The sequence below is a fragment of the Canis lupus genome, chromosome 16 (assembly GCF_048164855.1).
Source record: "Canis lupus baileyi chromosome 16, mCanLup2.hap1, whole genome shotgun sequence".
Taxonomy (NCBI): domain Eukaryota; kingdom Metazoa; phylum Chordata; class Mammalia; order Carnivora; family Canidae; genus Canis; species Canis lupus.
Genome location: NC_132853.1, coordinates 54,992,263 through 55,004,446, shown reverse-complemented (window position 1 = coordinate 55,004,446; position 12,184 = coordinate 54,992,263). Strand labels below are relative to the sequence as shown.

General features: G+C 60.2%; 1 protein-coding gene across 5 annotated transcripts in view; it reads right to left on the bottom strand.

The window, feature by feature from the left end:
* KIF19 (kinesin family member 19) overlaps positions 1–12,184 on the bottom strand; it is a 26,527-nt gene extending 14,343 nt beyond the window's left edge. The window contains exons 1-2 of one of the 5 annotated variants that reach the window (XM_072781436.1): positions 12,028–12,184; positions 10,113–10,193 (exon numbers count right to left, since the gene is read on the bottom strand). In XM_072781436.1, coding sequence (XP_072637537.1) covers positions 10,113–10,193; positions 12,028–12,066 — 120 coding nt within the window. In that variant the 5' untranslated portion in view covers positions 12,067–12,184. The other 4 variants (XM_072781440.1, XM_072781435.1, XM_072781438.1 and 1 more) reach the window with 4 other exon arrangements.

Below are 12,184 nucleotides of genomic sequence, written 5' to 3'. Positions count from 1 at the left end.
TGTCCACTGGTGTCAGAGAGGGAGGCTTGGGTTGACTTATCAATGGTCCCTGCAGCCTTGAGCCTGAGCTGGGGGTGGGAGGAGGGGCTCAGGGTTGGAAGCTAGGATGATGCTACAGGTTGGCCATCCCTGGGCTCCCCTCCCTGCCAGGTAGGGGCATCTATGCTCTCTGTATGCATGTGGGGGTGGGGGGCGCTGGGAGGATACACAAGGGACCTCACCAGGCTCCTCCTCTGCTCCAAGGTAATCAAGGGACCTATTTTCCAGAACAATCTCCAAGCCTGCTCCACACCCAGCTCCACTCTGCCCTTCCCTTGACCTGGGTGTCCTGCGTGTGCTAAGCCCAGTCTTGGACTCTGAGGGAAGGAGCGGAGGAAGGAGGCTGAGTCTTGGCCAGAGGTTCTTGGCCTGGGGAAGGAGGAGAGAGAGACTGCCCAGACTCACGAAATGCCAGAAGACATTCAAAGATGCGTGGGAGGGCTGGAGCCAGGGGGCATTTAGGACAAGGTGGGAGAGTAAGTCAGGGCAAGGTCCGCATGCCCATGCTACCCTTGTTAGCAGAGTGGCCTTGAGTGGGCACTTTAACTGCCTGGGCCTGGGTCTCTTCCTCCGCCAGACGGGCCTGCAGGGCTATGGCGAGCCCATGAGATGATGTGTGTGGCGTGTGTGGGCACAGCACGGGGCATATGCTAAGTGCCCAAGGGTCTTCATTCAAGGGGATGTGAGGAGGGACAGCGGGGATGATGCAGGTGACACAGCCCCCCCCTCACTGAGGAGGGGGCCACCGGGATGCCACGGGCTCTGGGCCTGCCTGAGTTCCCTGGGGAGCTGAGCTGCCAGGTTGGGTCCCTGTCCTCCTCGGGCACCCCACACCTCCTTGGGGTGCCGCCTGAGAGGCAGTTCTGTGTTCAGGAGCACCCAGGCTCATGCTGGACAGTGAGGGCAAAACAAGTCCCGGCTGTGCTCTGGGGCCGATGGTGGTCGCAGGTGCCCTCCGCTCCCAGTTCCCACTGGGTGGTAAAGAGGGAGGGAGTGGGCACCTTCACACTCAGCCCCTCCTCCTGGCACGTAATAACAATAGCTCATCTTCACCCACTGCTTTCACATGAATTCGTAATTATTACTCTCAGATGGTGACACTGGGGCCCAAAGTCACATAGTTAAGGAATGGTGGGGCCAGGACTGGAGCCCTGGAAGCCTGGCTCCTGGGCTCCCTCCCCACCATTGTGAACCTCTCAATGCTCCTTCTCCTCCCTCGGGGGCCTTGCAGGGTGGGGTGTCGTGGTGGAAGGGTGTCCCCCTGCCAAGTGAGGCCTCAGCACCCACTATGCCCACCAGCCCTACCTAATGTGACTCTGGTGATGAGATGCTGACCAAAGAGGCAAACTGAGTCCCAACAGAGGACAGGCACTGAGGAGGATGGGCTGTCCTAGTGCCATCCTAGGTTGCACAGACCATGACAGAGCTCCCATCCTAGGCCGGTGACAGCCCTGAAAAGGGCTTGAGAACAGACAAGGCATGAGGGGCAATCACCCCGAGAGACAGACGGGCTGACAGTGAGGTAGCAGGAGGCCAGCCTGGAGGCCAGCCCGGCTCCATACCTTTGGGAGATCCACAGTGGGTCCCTCTGGAGGCAGCCCCTTCGAGTGCCAGGATTTAGAAGGTCCCGTCCTGGAAGGGCCACAGCTTGGGACTCCCACCAGACTCCTCACAGCACCTAGGTGTGTGTTGATGTCAACTCCCTGCCCCTTCACTACCTGGATGCTGGCAGTAGGTACACACCTGTGCTCACTGCGCGTAGACTGGTCTGACTCTGGGGATCCCAGCAGGGCCCTCTCCGGGGATTCTCATGGAGGACGGAGGACAGAGTGGGTAAGGCATCCCCCCCAGGAGGCCCAGCCTCGAGAGTTTCACCTAGAAGTCTCATCCAACCAGGTAATTTCAGGTAGACCAGGTGGCAGGGGTGGGGTGTGGGGTAAAGCTCCAGATGGGCTGGGCAGGGGTTTTGTGCAGGGAAAGAATGAGGTCGCTGACTTGGCCCGCTCGCAGCTTGCCAGAGGCTGGGTGGCCACAGGGAGGTGAGTGCAGGGCGTCCGGTCCCACACTGTCACGTGGAGTGCCCACCTGTCCCCAGCCACCTCCTCAGGGCTTCAGCCCCAATGCCCTGCCAGCCTCCTCCAGGATCCGGTTCCCGTCTCAGGCCCCAAAGCCAACAGCATAAGCTCTGATCAAGTTTCAGACCCCAATGAAGACAGAGCCGCCTACAAGTCCCCTGGCATGGGTCCCAGTGGGGTGCAGCAGGAACCTGACCAGCCGAGCCAGCTCTCACCCCTGAGGCGCCAGCGCTCCTGCTGCCGCGGGGAGGGCCGGCCGGCTGAGGGGCACCCTCTGGGGGTCTGCGGTGCAGGGGGGAAGTGAGCAGCATGCACAGATGCTCATCACCCACCGATCACCTTCCAACAGCCTCTGGGCACTGCCGAGTTCAAGGCACCCCGGACATTTGGTTCCTTTGCAGTCCAGACTCCTGAATCAGTACATTGTCAGCACAGCTGCCGTGACCCCTCTTAAAGAGGTCTTTGTCTGGGTCTCCATCTGCCTGGTCCCCAGCCCACGCCCCCCCCTCCCGAGCATCACCCCCATCCCTGTCCACTCGGCCATACAACGGAGTCCCTGTGCCCCTCGGCCAGGTGAACTGGAGCTGAGCCGCGGAGGGCTGGGGAGGGGGAGCTCCGGGCTGCCGCCCCAGAGAGCCGCACAGGGCGCGCAGGGCAGGGGGGCCCTGTGTATACCAGGCAGTAAGGGAGAGGTGGTGTCCCCGTGGCTGACTCGACAGGAGGCAGAGTGTAGGGAGGGCCACTGATCCTGCCTTACGGCTACAGGAAGGCTTCCTGGAAGAGGTGGTGCCAGCACGGAGTCTTAAAGGATCAGCAGGCCTTGGCAGAGAGACGGGAGGGGAGGGGAACATTCTAGAGAAAAGCGTGAGCAAGGCCATGGGGTGAGAGGCAGGCTGTGGGCATCGGTTCTCGGCTCAGAAATCTCAAGGGGGTTCTTGTGAGACATGCAGGGTTTCGGGGAGCACTCAGGGCCTTCCCTCCTGTCCTCACTCACGGGATCTCCAGAGCATGAGCCCAAGATGGCCATAGAGGCGAGCCACGTGCTGTTCCCTGTGCAGCCTCCAACGCACCCCCTAAATGTCACCCTGGCCGGCGCCCAGCGTATGCCTGAGGAATGTTTGCTGAATAAAGCCGCCTTTGGGGGAGCTCTGTGTGTGCCGGGCGCAGTGCTAAGTGCTTTGCACACATTTTCCCGGACACTCCCAGCATCCCTCCGCTGTGATGGGGAATCGGATTGCTGATATCCCAAAGCTGCACTGCCAAGCTCAGAGCTGGTCCCAGGATCCGGGCTCCCCCGAGCACCAGGCCACCCACCACCCCTGCCTCCCGAGTGAAGGAGCGGAGCAAAAGCAGCCTGGCTGGGCAAATGCCCACCCGCTATGCGTTGAACTGTGGCCTCCCCAGATTCAAACGTTGAAGTCCTAACCCCTCAGAACCTCAGAACGTGACTTTATTTGGAGACGGGGTCACTGCAGATGTAACTGGTTAAGATGAGGTCACACTGGAGTAGCGGGGGCCCTAAACCCAGTACGACCGCTGTCCTTCTGGAAAGGCCGAGTTTGGACACAGACACGTGTCGCGGGAAGAGGACCTGAAGGGACACAGGGACAAGACGGCCGTCTGCCAGCTGAGCAGGGAGGCCTGGACGCATCCTCCCCTCGGGGCCCTCAGAAGGAGCCAACCCTTTGGGCTTTCTGGCCTCCAGGATGGTAGGAGAATCGATTTCTGTGGTTAAAGTCGTTTCGTCTGTGGTATTTCGTTATTTTGGTCTTGCAAAGTGTACCATTACCCAAGGCAGCCTCACCCGCTGCAGGGAGGGGGGCGCGGTCTGTTGGAACCTGGCCCCTCCCTCAGCCCTGAGGTGGCCCTCACCTTCACCATCCCCGGGTCATCCTCTTTCCCGCCCATGGCAGGCTGGCCGCCTGCCCCTGGGAGGCTCCGGGGGGACATGGATCACACAGCGTCCACAGGGGCCTCCCAACGCTGGCGAGAGGGCCAGGAGCGGGAAGGCGGGCTCTGCTCCCCAAATTGCCCCAAGTTCCAGGCTTCCGGGCTCAGCAGAGGCCCCCCTGCCTCCCTCTCAGACCTGCTCTTAATTCAGGGCAGATTTTGCCCTTTCCACGGTTCCAGACATTGAGCCTGGAAGCCCAAGATCCATGGGGCAGGACGGGGCCTCGGGCTAGCGGGCGGATGTGTGGAAACTCTGTCCCCGTGTAGACCGGGCTCCTCCCCAGCATCTCCTAGGTGAGAAATACCTCGGACAAAGCGTAACACGAGTTCTTCCGGCTACGCGCCACTAAGCTGCCTGCGCTCTGCTCAGCGTTGCAGTTTTAATTGGCTTCTTCCCGGCCTCCAGGTGGTGAGACACAGGCCAGGGTTGCTCAGTCCTGGCACTACTGACACTCGGGACAGGCTCGCTCTTAGGGGACCTGTCCTGTGCACTGCAGGCCGCGTAGCAGCATCACTGGCCATCAGGTGCCAGTAACACAACTTCCTCCCAGCCATGGCATAGCCAAATGTCCCCTGGAGGGCAAGAATCAGCACCCCCCCGCCCCGCCCCGACACTGAAAACCTCTGACCTACATCATTCCTCCTCAAGCCTTTGAGACTGGCAGTGAAGATCTCCAAGGAAAGGGGTGCCATAAATCGGGTTTGGGGGTCAACACTGCTGGGGGACCTTGCGGAGACGACATCACCTCTCTGGGCCTCAAGTTCTTTCCAGTTAGAAGTTGGGGAGGGCCGACAGGGCCATCGCCTTGAGAGAAGAGCTCACACCAACACAACCAGCCTACTCAGGAAGCCCCAGCTGAGAGGCAGACTCTGGGAAGGCCCCAGTCTGGGAGATTCCAGCTCCAGTCCAGGGAGCCCGGCAAGCAGCCCCGTTATTCTCAGGGTGTAAACATGCCAGGGCAAGACTAAAGCTGACTCCAGGTGGGTAGCGCCCTTGTGAGGCTGCTTCTGGATTTTTGTTTGCTGTTTCTTTAAGAAGGAGAATTTGTTGCTGGTCGGGTTTCTAGTTGTAAAGGTACCATCCTGGGAGCGCTCTCAAGAATGGAGACTTTGAACCCAAGAAGGCTGTCCCCTTCAGGCTAGGCAGAAAGGATGGGAGGGGAGCCCGCCGAGCTCATAAAGCCACCAAGGCCCAGCTGGCTGCTCAGCACAGAGCCACACCTGCCCAGGCCCCCATCTGCCTACAGGACTCTGGGGGCCCTGAGGCCCAGGATGAGGGGAGGCCTCACCTCGAGGGTGTAGATAGGGCTGCATCCGGCATGGCTTGCAAACACCTCCATTGGAGTCCCCCAGGGACCGTGCAAGAGGCCGACCCCCAGGCACTGCCCAGAGTCACTGAATCAGCGTCTCTGGGGAAGCAGCCGCATGCAGCTGCTTCTTGACCTAGCACCTGCCTCGCACCCATCCAGTCACTAGGTGTGAGGATCCTACATCCTGGCAGCCTTATTCCCAACGGCCAAGAAGTGGGAAACAACCCGAACACCCATCACCTGATGAGGGGCCAACAAAATGTGGTGCATCCATCCCCTGGGATGTCATCCAGCCTCAAAAAGGAAGGAAGTGCCGACACTGGGGAGTGGGGAATGGGGGCCACCCTTGAAAACGTGATGTTCAGTGACGGAGCCAAACACTAAGGACCACAGAGTGCAAGATTCCATTTAATGAAGCGTCCAGAATCGGCGGATGCATAAAGATGGAAAGTAGACGAGTGGTTGGCTGGGGCAGGGAGAGGCCGGGGAGATGGTTGGGGAGAGGGTTGGTGGGGGGGCACATGGTAGAGAACCCTCAGATCCCTTCCCAGTCACTCCCTGCCAGGCTTAGCTCTTTGGGGCAACAGGGCCGAGAAGCACCCGGAGGGTGGGTGGGTAGGGAAGGGGGCTGAAGGTGGGCGCCCCCCACAGCACCCATGTGTGACCCTTGGCATCTGTCACCCTACACTTTCTTTCTCTTTCGCAGGAGCTGTGCCTGTGGCTGGGCTCTTCCTGCCATGATCTCCTGTAAGCCTCCCAAAGCTCTCGGGCAGAGCGGGGCAGATTCTTAATGCCCAGTCTTCCAACCAGGACAAAGAGGCTGGAGGCTGGCCAGGACCTGAGGGCCTGGGCGTGGCTCCTCGGACAGGACCCCAGGAGCCCAGGGGTGACAGTGGGACTTGGAGGAGACAAAGGCTAATTAGGGGATTACACATATTGTCGGTGACTTAAATCCTGTAGGCAAACCACCTGGAAGGCAGGGAGGAGGGCCAGCAGGCTGTGGGCTAGGTTGGAGGCGGGGAGCGGGAGGGAGGATGTAGAGCTTCTCCTACCCGGGATCTTGTGGGCCCCAGCAGCCTCTCGGCTTGCACCTGCTCTCTCTTCGCGGTCGTCGATGGCATCCCCGAGGGGTCTGGGGTCAGGGTCCAGCCCCGCTCAGGTACTAGTAGAAGACCGAGCTCCTACCGACAGTCTTCCAGGAACACATGGGTGGGGAGGTGACCATTTGGGGACCGTTGGGGTGAGAGCTCTGACACAGGAGGCGGGCCAAGTGTCACTTACCTCTAGGCTGGAAGCCATCCCGTATTTCAGCCCTTACATAAACTACCATCTATTAGACCCCTACTGTGTGCCAGGCGCTTGGAAGCACTGTGCATACATTAGCCCACAAAAACCTCCGAAGGTCTTATGATTCTGGTGCTGGATTGCAAGGGGGACCCTAAGACCACAAGCCTGCCAAGGCCCCCAGGCCATCCCCTTTACGAATCTCCACCCTCACTCCAGCCTCCCCAGAATCCAGGCACACTGGCCTCCTATCCCCGGAGCACACTTTGCCTGTGGGAGTGTCCACCTCTGCAGAGCCTTGTTGCTACAACCTGAGCATCTCCAGAACAATGCCTAGCTCTGAGGGAGGCTGTCCTAGGACCCCTCATGGTGGCCCAAGCCAAGTCGGTCCACCTTTCTCGACTCAGAACCCACTGCGAACCCACGATGGGTGGGCCTTGGCAGCATGGCTCTCTGCTGACCACCAGGACTGACAGTGGCCCCCGGGCTGCTCTGCTCAGCGGCTCCTCTCACCCCCAGGTCTGCGACGGCAACATCCAGGGAAAGGTAACTCACCCAACACAGAGGGGAGGCAGAGCCCAGAATCCCAGGCTAGAAGAATCTGGGTTGGGGAGCTCCTCTGTGGCACTGAGCCACATGGACCAAGGTGGTCATGAGTAAGAGAGCAATGGAAAGCGGTGGGTACGGGGCAACTCTTCATCCCAGCCACACATGCAGGGCACCATGAGGCCGCTTGGGCCCTCCTGCATCTTGGCTAGGAAGAGATTCTGTGGCCATGGTGTCCTGGGGATGCTCCCAAGGTCCCCCCATTGGCCCTCCAGGGTCCAGACCTCAGGTGGAAGGAACAGCGCTACTCGGTCAGCGAAGGCAACGGAGCCTGCATCCCTGAAACCCCCCCAGGGTTGGAGACACAGGCTGGGAGGGTCAGGCCTGCAGACACACTGTGGGGGTCACCGGAGAAGGACAGAAGCCTGGGGGTGGGAAACGGGGTCAGAGAGGAAGGCAAGGCAAGTGGGCCCTCCCTCTGGCCTCTCGGACCCCTGTGTCCCCCTCCTGCTTTCCAGGGCCCTATTTGTCAGTGGAGGGATGGCAGGGTTTTAGGAGGTTCCCAGCCTGCCACGTGCTGTGGCTATTCCAAAAACACAGGCCAGGCAAGCCCTCTTCGAACCCCGTGGGGACAGGAGGCGCTTGAGGCCAGAAGCCCAGAGCTTTCTCTACAGGCCCCGGAGTCTGTGCTGACAGCCTCGAGCCCATACTGCTCAGAGGAGCCTCCCTGCATCTCTAAGCTGACAAAGGAGAAGCCCTGTTAGGACTGCCCAGCCCAGAACCTTCTTAGAGATACTGCTTGGCCTGATTGGGCGGGACCCTCCCTCTCTGTTCACAAGGACAGAAAGGAGCCAGTGTGTGGCGTGTGTGGGCACACAATGGGCTGCGCCCTAGAGAGTGCTTCCATCAACGCCAGTTAATATCCATCAGCCCCCACTCCGGCCGGGAGCCAGGAGCAGCCCAGAAAGAGAACCATCATTGTCCCAGCCCCGAGGACCTGATATTCTGGGGGACAAGTTGGACAAACAGGGAGTGGCCCCTGCCTGGAAGGAGGTTTCTTCCTCCTTCCTCCTTCTCGTGGGCCAACCCAGCAGCTCTGGGGAGAATTCGGCCGCTAATTGATGCTGTCCACTCACAGCTATTAACTCCTACTGGGTACCAGGTACCAGGGAAGCACCAAGCAGGCAGTAACCTACAAAGACCTTCTAGAGAGGTCCTTACGGCGGCAGATGAGGCGGGTGAGGCTCCTAGAAGCAACCTGCCCAAGGCCACACGGCTGGCAGTGACAGGACCTACCCCACACCAGTCAGGTGTACTCACCCTCCTCCAGCCAGGCCTACGCAGGAGCCAGACAGGGTCCTCCCAGCCACCCCCTGCTTTCTCCGAGGTCTCTGAGGAAGGCTACCCTTTCCCAAGAGTGAACAGAGGAGGGGCACCTGAGCGGCTCTGTCCATTAAGGGAGCCAACTCTTGGTTTCGGCTCAGGCCCTGATCTCAGGGTCCGAGATTGAGCCCCCCATCAGGCTCTGTGCTCAGCACATAGTCTGCTTGTCCCTCTCCCTCTCCTCCTCCTCCTCCTTTCTCTCTCACAATCTCTATCTCTCATAAAAAAAAAAAAAAAAAAACTTTCAAAAAAAAGTGGCCAGAAGAGGAAATCAGGAGGCTGGTGAGCCCGGGCTCTGCTGTGCCCATCGGAGCTGAAAGAAGAGGCAGGGGTGGGCACCCGTCCTTAGGGGAGCCCAGAGGCAGGCGGGCATGCAGGCTGGCTGGCCTGCCTCCAGCTCACGTCTCACGGCCCTTGGGCTTCCTGAGTCCAGCCCGCCGGGCCCAGCAGGTGCCCACTCGGGCCCTTCGCTGTACGGCGCAGTGCCGCTGGACTTCTCTGACTCGCCAGGATATCCTGGCATCTCGATGAGCCCCGACAGTCAGGAGAAACCAGCAGCAGCAGCCGCCGAGCCGTCCCCACCTCTGTGCCCACCCCCACCCCGGCACCTGCACCCTCACCTGCTTACCCAAACAGACCTCCGGGCCGTGGTCTAAGAGTGCGCCGTCTGGCCCCTGCCACGTCCCCCGTTGGCCCTCTCTCTCCTGCTTGAGCCACACTGGCCTTTGCTGTCACCCTTTGCCTTTGCACGTGCTATGGCCTCTGGCTGAAAGGTCTCCCTTCACGCACGTCCAAAGTACCCTTCACCTCTCCTGCTTTGCCTCGAGCACCATCTCCTGAGGGAGCCCTCCCCGACCTCTGACCTCTGCGTCAATGACCTCTGGGTCCTGGCCCAGGACCACACATGCATTTCTCCACCGGCCTCTTTGGGGTTAATTCTTTGATTAGCATTTTGTCGCCCTGTATGGGACCCTAAGGTACCGGAGGAAGGGCAGGGTCTTTTCTGCTCTCTGTGGTTTCCAGCTCTGAGCGCTGCCCCAGTGTGTTGTGGGTACTTGGTAAAGATTTGCCTCCTGTGCAGACGGACGTGGGACTCGCCCTGCCCACCTCATCACAGCGACATGAGGACCAGGAGAACAACCAGATATCCAAAGACTTCACGAAACACAGTCTTTGCAAAACATGAACCGGGTGTAGGCTTGAGCTCTAGACCACGTCGGGCCCATGGAAGGTATGTGAAATTTTTATGGCTGGATTGGGGAGCCCAGGCCCTCCCTCCACCACACACACTAGGGAAGCTTTCAGCTCTCCTTGGATCAATCTGGGAAGGCTTCCTGGAAGAAGAACCCTGGTTTTCTTGACAGTGTCATCAATGACACAACTAAGGGTTCAGTGGATGGAGGAAGGGTGATGCTGCAAGCCACAGGGGACCCTCCTGCCCCACCCGGTGAGCAGGTGCCTGCCCTGCCAGGTGTGAGCAGACCTCTGCCCTGCCCTTTCAGCTCCCAGCCACAGCCCCGGATACCTGCTCGTCCACTTTATGGGCGATGAGCGTGGCTCCTTCCTCCAGCTCTGCCACGCTGATGGGCCGGACCCGGAGTGCCACCTAGGAGGGAAGGCACATCCCCGAGATTAGAAGGAGAGGGCCGGGCGGGGCAGATGGAGGGACGAGAGGACCCCGGGATTCCCCTGGGCAAGCCCCCTGGGTACTCCCCTGTGCGGCCATCCCAGGCCCCCTTGGTCTTAAGGAAAACACAGTGGTTCAAGGCCACCACCCGGGTGGGGAGGAGGGGAGGGTCCACGGCAGGTGGGCACCGTGTGAGCCTCTGAATTTCCCCAGGAGCCCAGGCCCCAGGGGAGAGAGCTGACTGCTCCTCCAGCCTGCATCAGTCACACGCCCAAATAAAGCACCTGCAGCTCCCCAGGGCTTTGAACCTGGAGCCTGGGCACTGGAGCAGCCCCGGTTGGTGGTGGGCCGGGGCTGAGGCTGGGCCCACGGAGCTTCACCTTGATGTCCTTACAACCCGTGACCGCGTTCCTACCCAGCACAGCACCATGGGGGTGCTCCCTCCTCTCCCCACTCTCCAGCCAGTAAGAGCTGGTGGGTCTTCATCCTGTGCATGCGTCTCAGGATGAGACCCAGAGAACAAGGGGGTGCATTTCTTCTGCCGGCCAAGGGGAAATGCCTGCTGGGTATCCTGATGGAACCTCACGCCAAGTAAGAACATCACCCTCCAAGGGACCTCTGCTGTCTGCTAGATCATCTTTACCGGCGGCCTCCTTGGCCAAACCCCACACCCCATGAGTGGGAGAGGAGGATCCTCCATCCCTGCCCCGGGGGGATGGAGGCCATGCAGGCCAAGGCAGCCATTTTCAAGAGGCACATTCTAAACTGCCAGAGAGAATATTCCAGAGCCTGGGGCTTTCTTGGGGCTGCGGTCAAACTCCTCTTTGGAGCCATAAATTTACCCTGTAGAGGCAGGGTGTCTGGGGGTGGCATTATCCTGCAGTTGGATTGTCACCCACCTGCTGGTGACACGGTCCTCCCTTCCAAGGCCTTGGGAGTTAGGGTATGGGCCACCCCAGGGTGAGGGAGGGGAGGGGCAGTGACCTTGGGGTCACTGAGCCTCCCCCTCGATGCTTTGACATGGCACTGCTGATAATCGGGAGTCTGTCTTTTTTTTTTTTTTTTTAAGTAGATTCCACACCCAGCATGGAGCCCAACACGGGACTTGAACTCACAACCCCAAATTCAAGACCTGGACTGAGAGCAAGAGTCAGATGTTTAACTGACTGAGCCGTCCAGGCCCCGCCAGGGGTCTGTTATTCAGTCGCTACTTGCTCCGGAGACCCTCACTCACACCTCATCTGCCCCAGCCCCCAGGGCTCAGGGAGGCGGTGCGTCTTGGTTGCTTCCACACTTCTCTGAAATACTGGACAGCATCTGGGCTGCAGCCCAGTAACCAGCCTCTCTCAACCCCATGCCAGCAGCTCCAGCACCTGGGAGGTGGGGGGGGTCCTGTCTGCCCACCTCTGATTCCCAACCCCTTTAAGCTCCAGACCCCACAGGGCTAGGGGAAACTCCCGCTCTCCGTCGCTGCCCCTGGCTTTTCTATTTTTTTTTTCCCCCCTGGCTTTTCTAGATCAGAGAGCAATCTCGCCCCAGAGACCCCTCTGCTCAAGCTTTGGGGTTTGGGGGGGTCCCCTGGTGGGAAGGTGTAAAGGGGGAGTGTGGGGTTGGAGCCCGGCTGCCTTCAGGCATCAGCAGGACGGCTGTGATACCTTCCTTCTTGGCATCCAGGACTTGGGGAAAGTTGCTCTGGACAGTCTCCCCCCCTCCAGCTCCCTCCTGCACCCCCACCCTCGAGACACAGGGCTGCTGTGACTGTGCCGGGTCAGGGCTATGGATGGGGGCGAGGAGGAGGTCGTCGGGGTCTCACCATGAGCTGCTGGTCCTTGGAGTCCCCGCTGTCCTTCATGCTTGCGGCGGGTGGAGGGGCTCAGGCGGCGACAGCGGGCATGGCCGAGCCGCCCGCCGCGGGTCCCTGGCAGCCCGGCTGCACCGCCGCTGCCTGACAACCCGAAACCAACAACGCG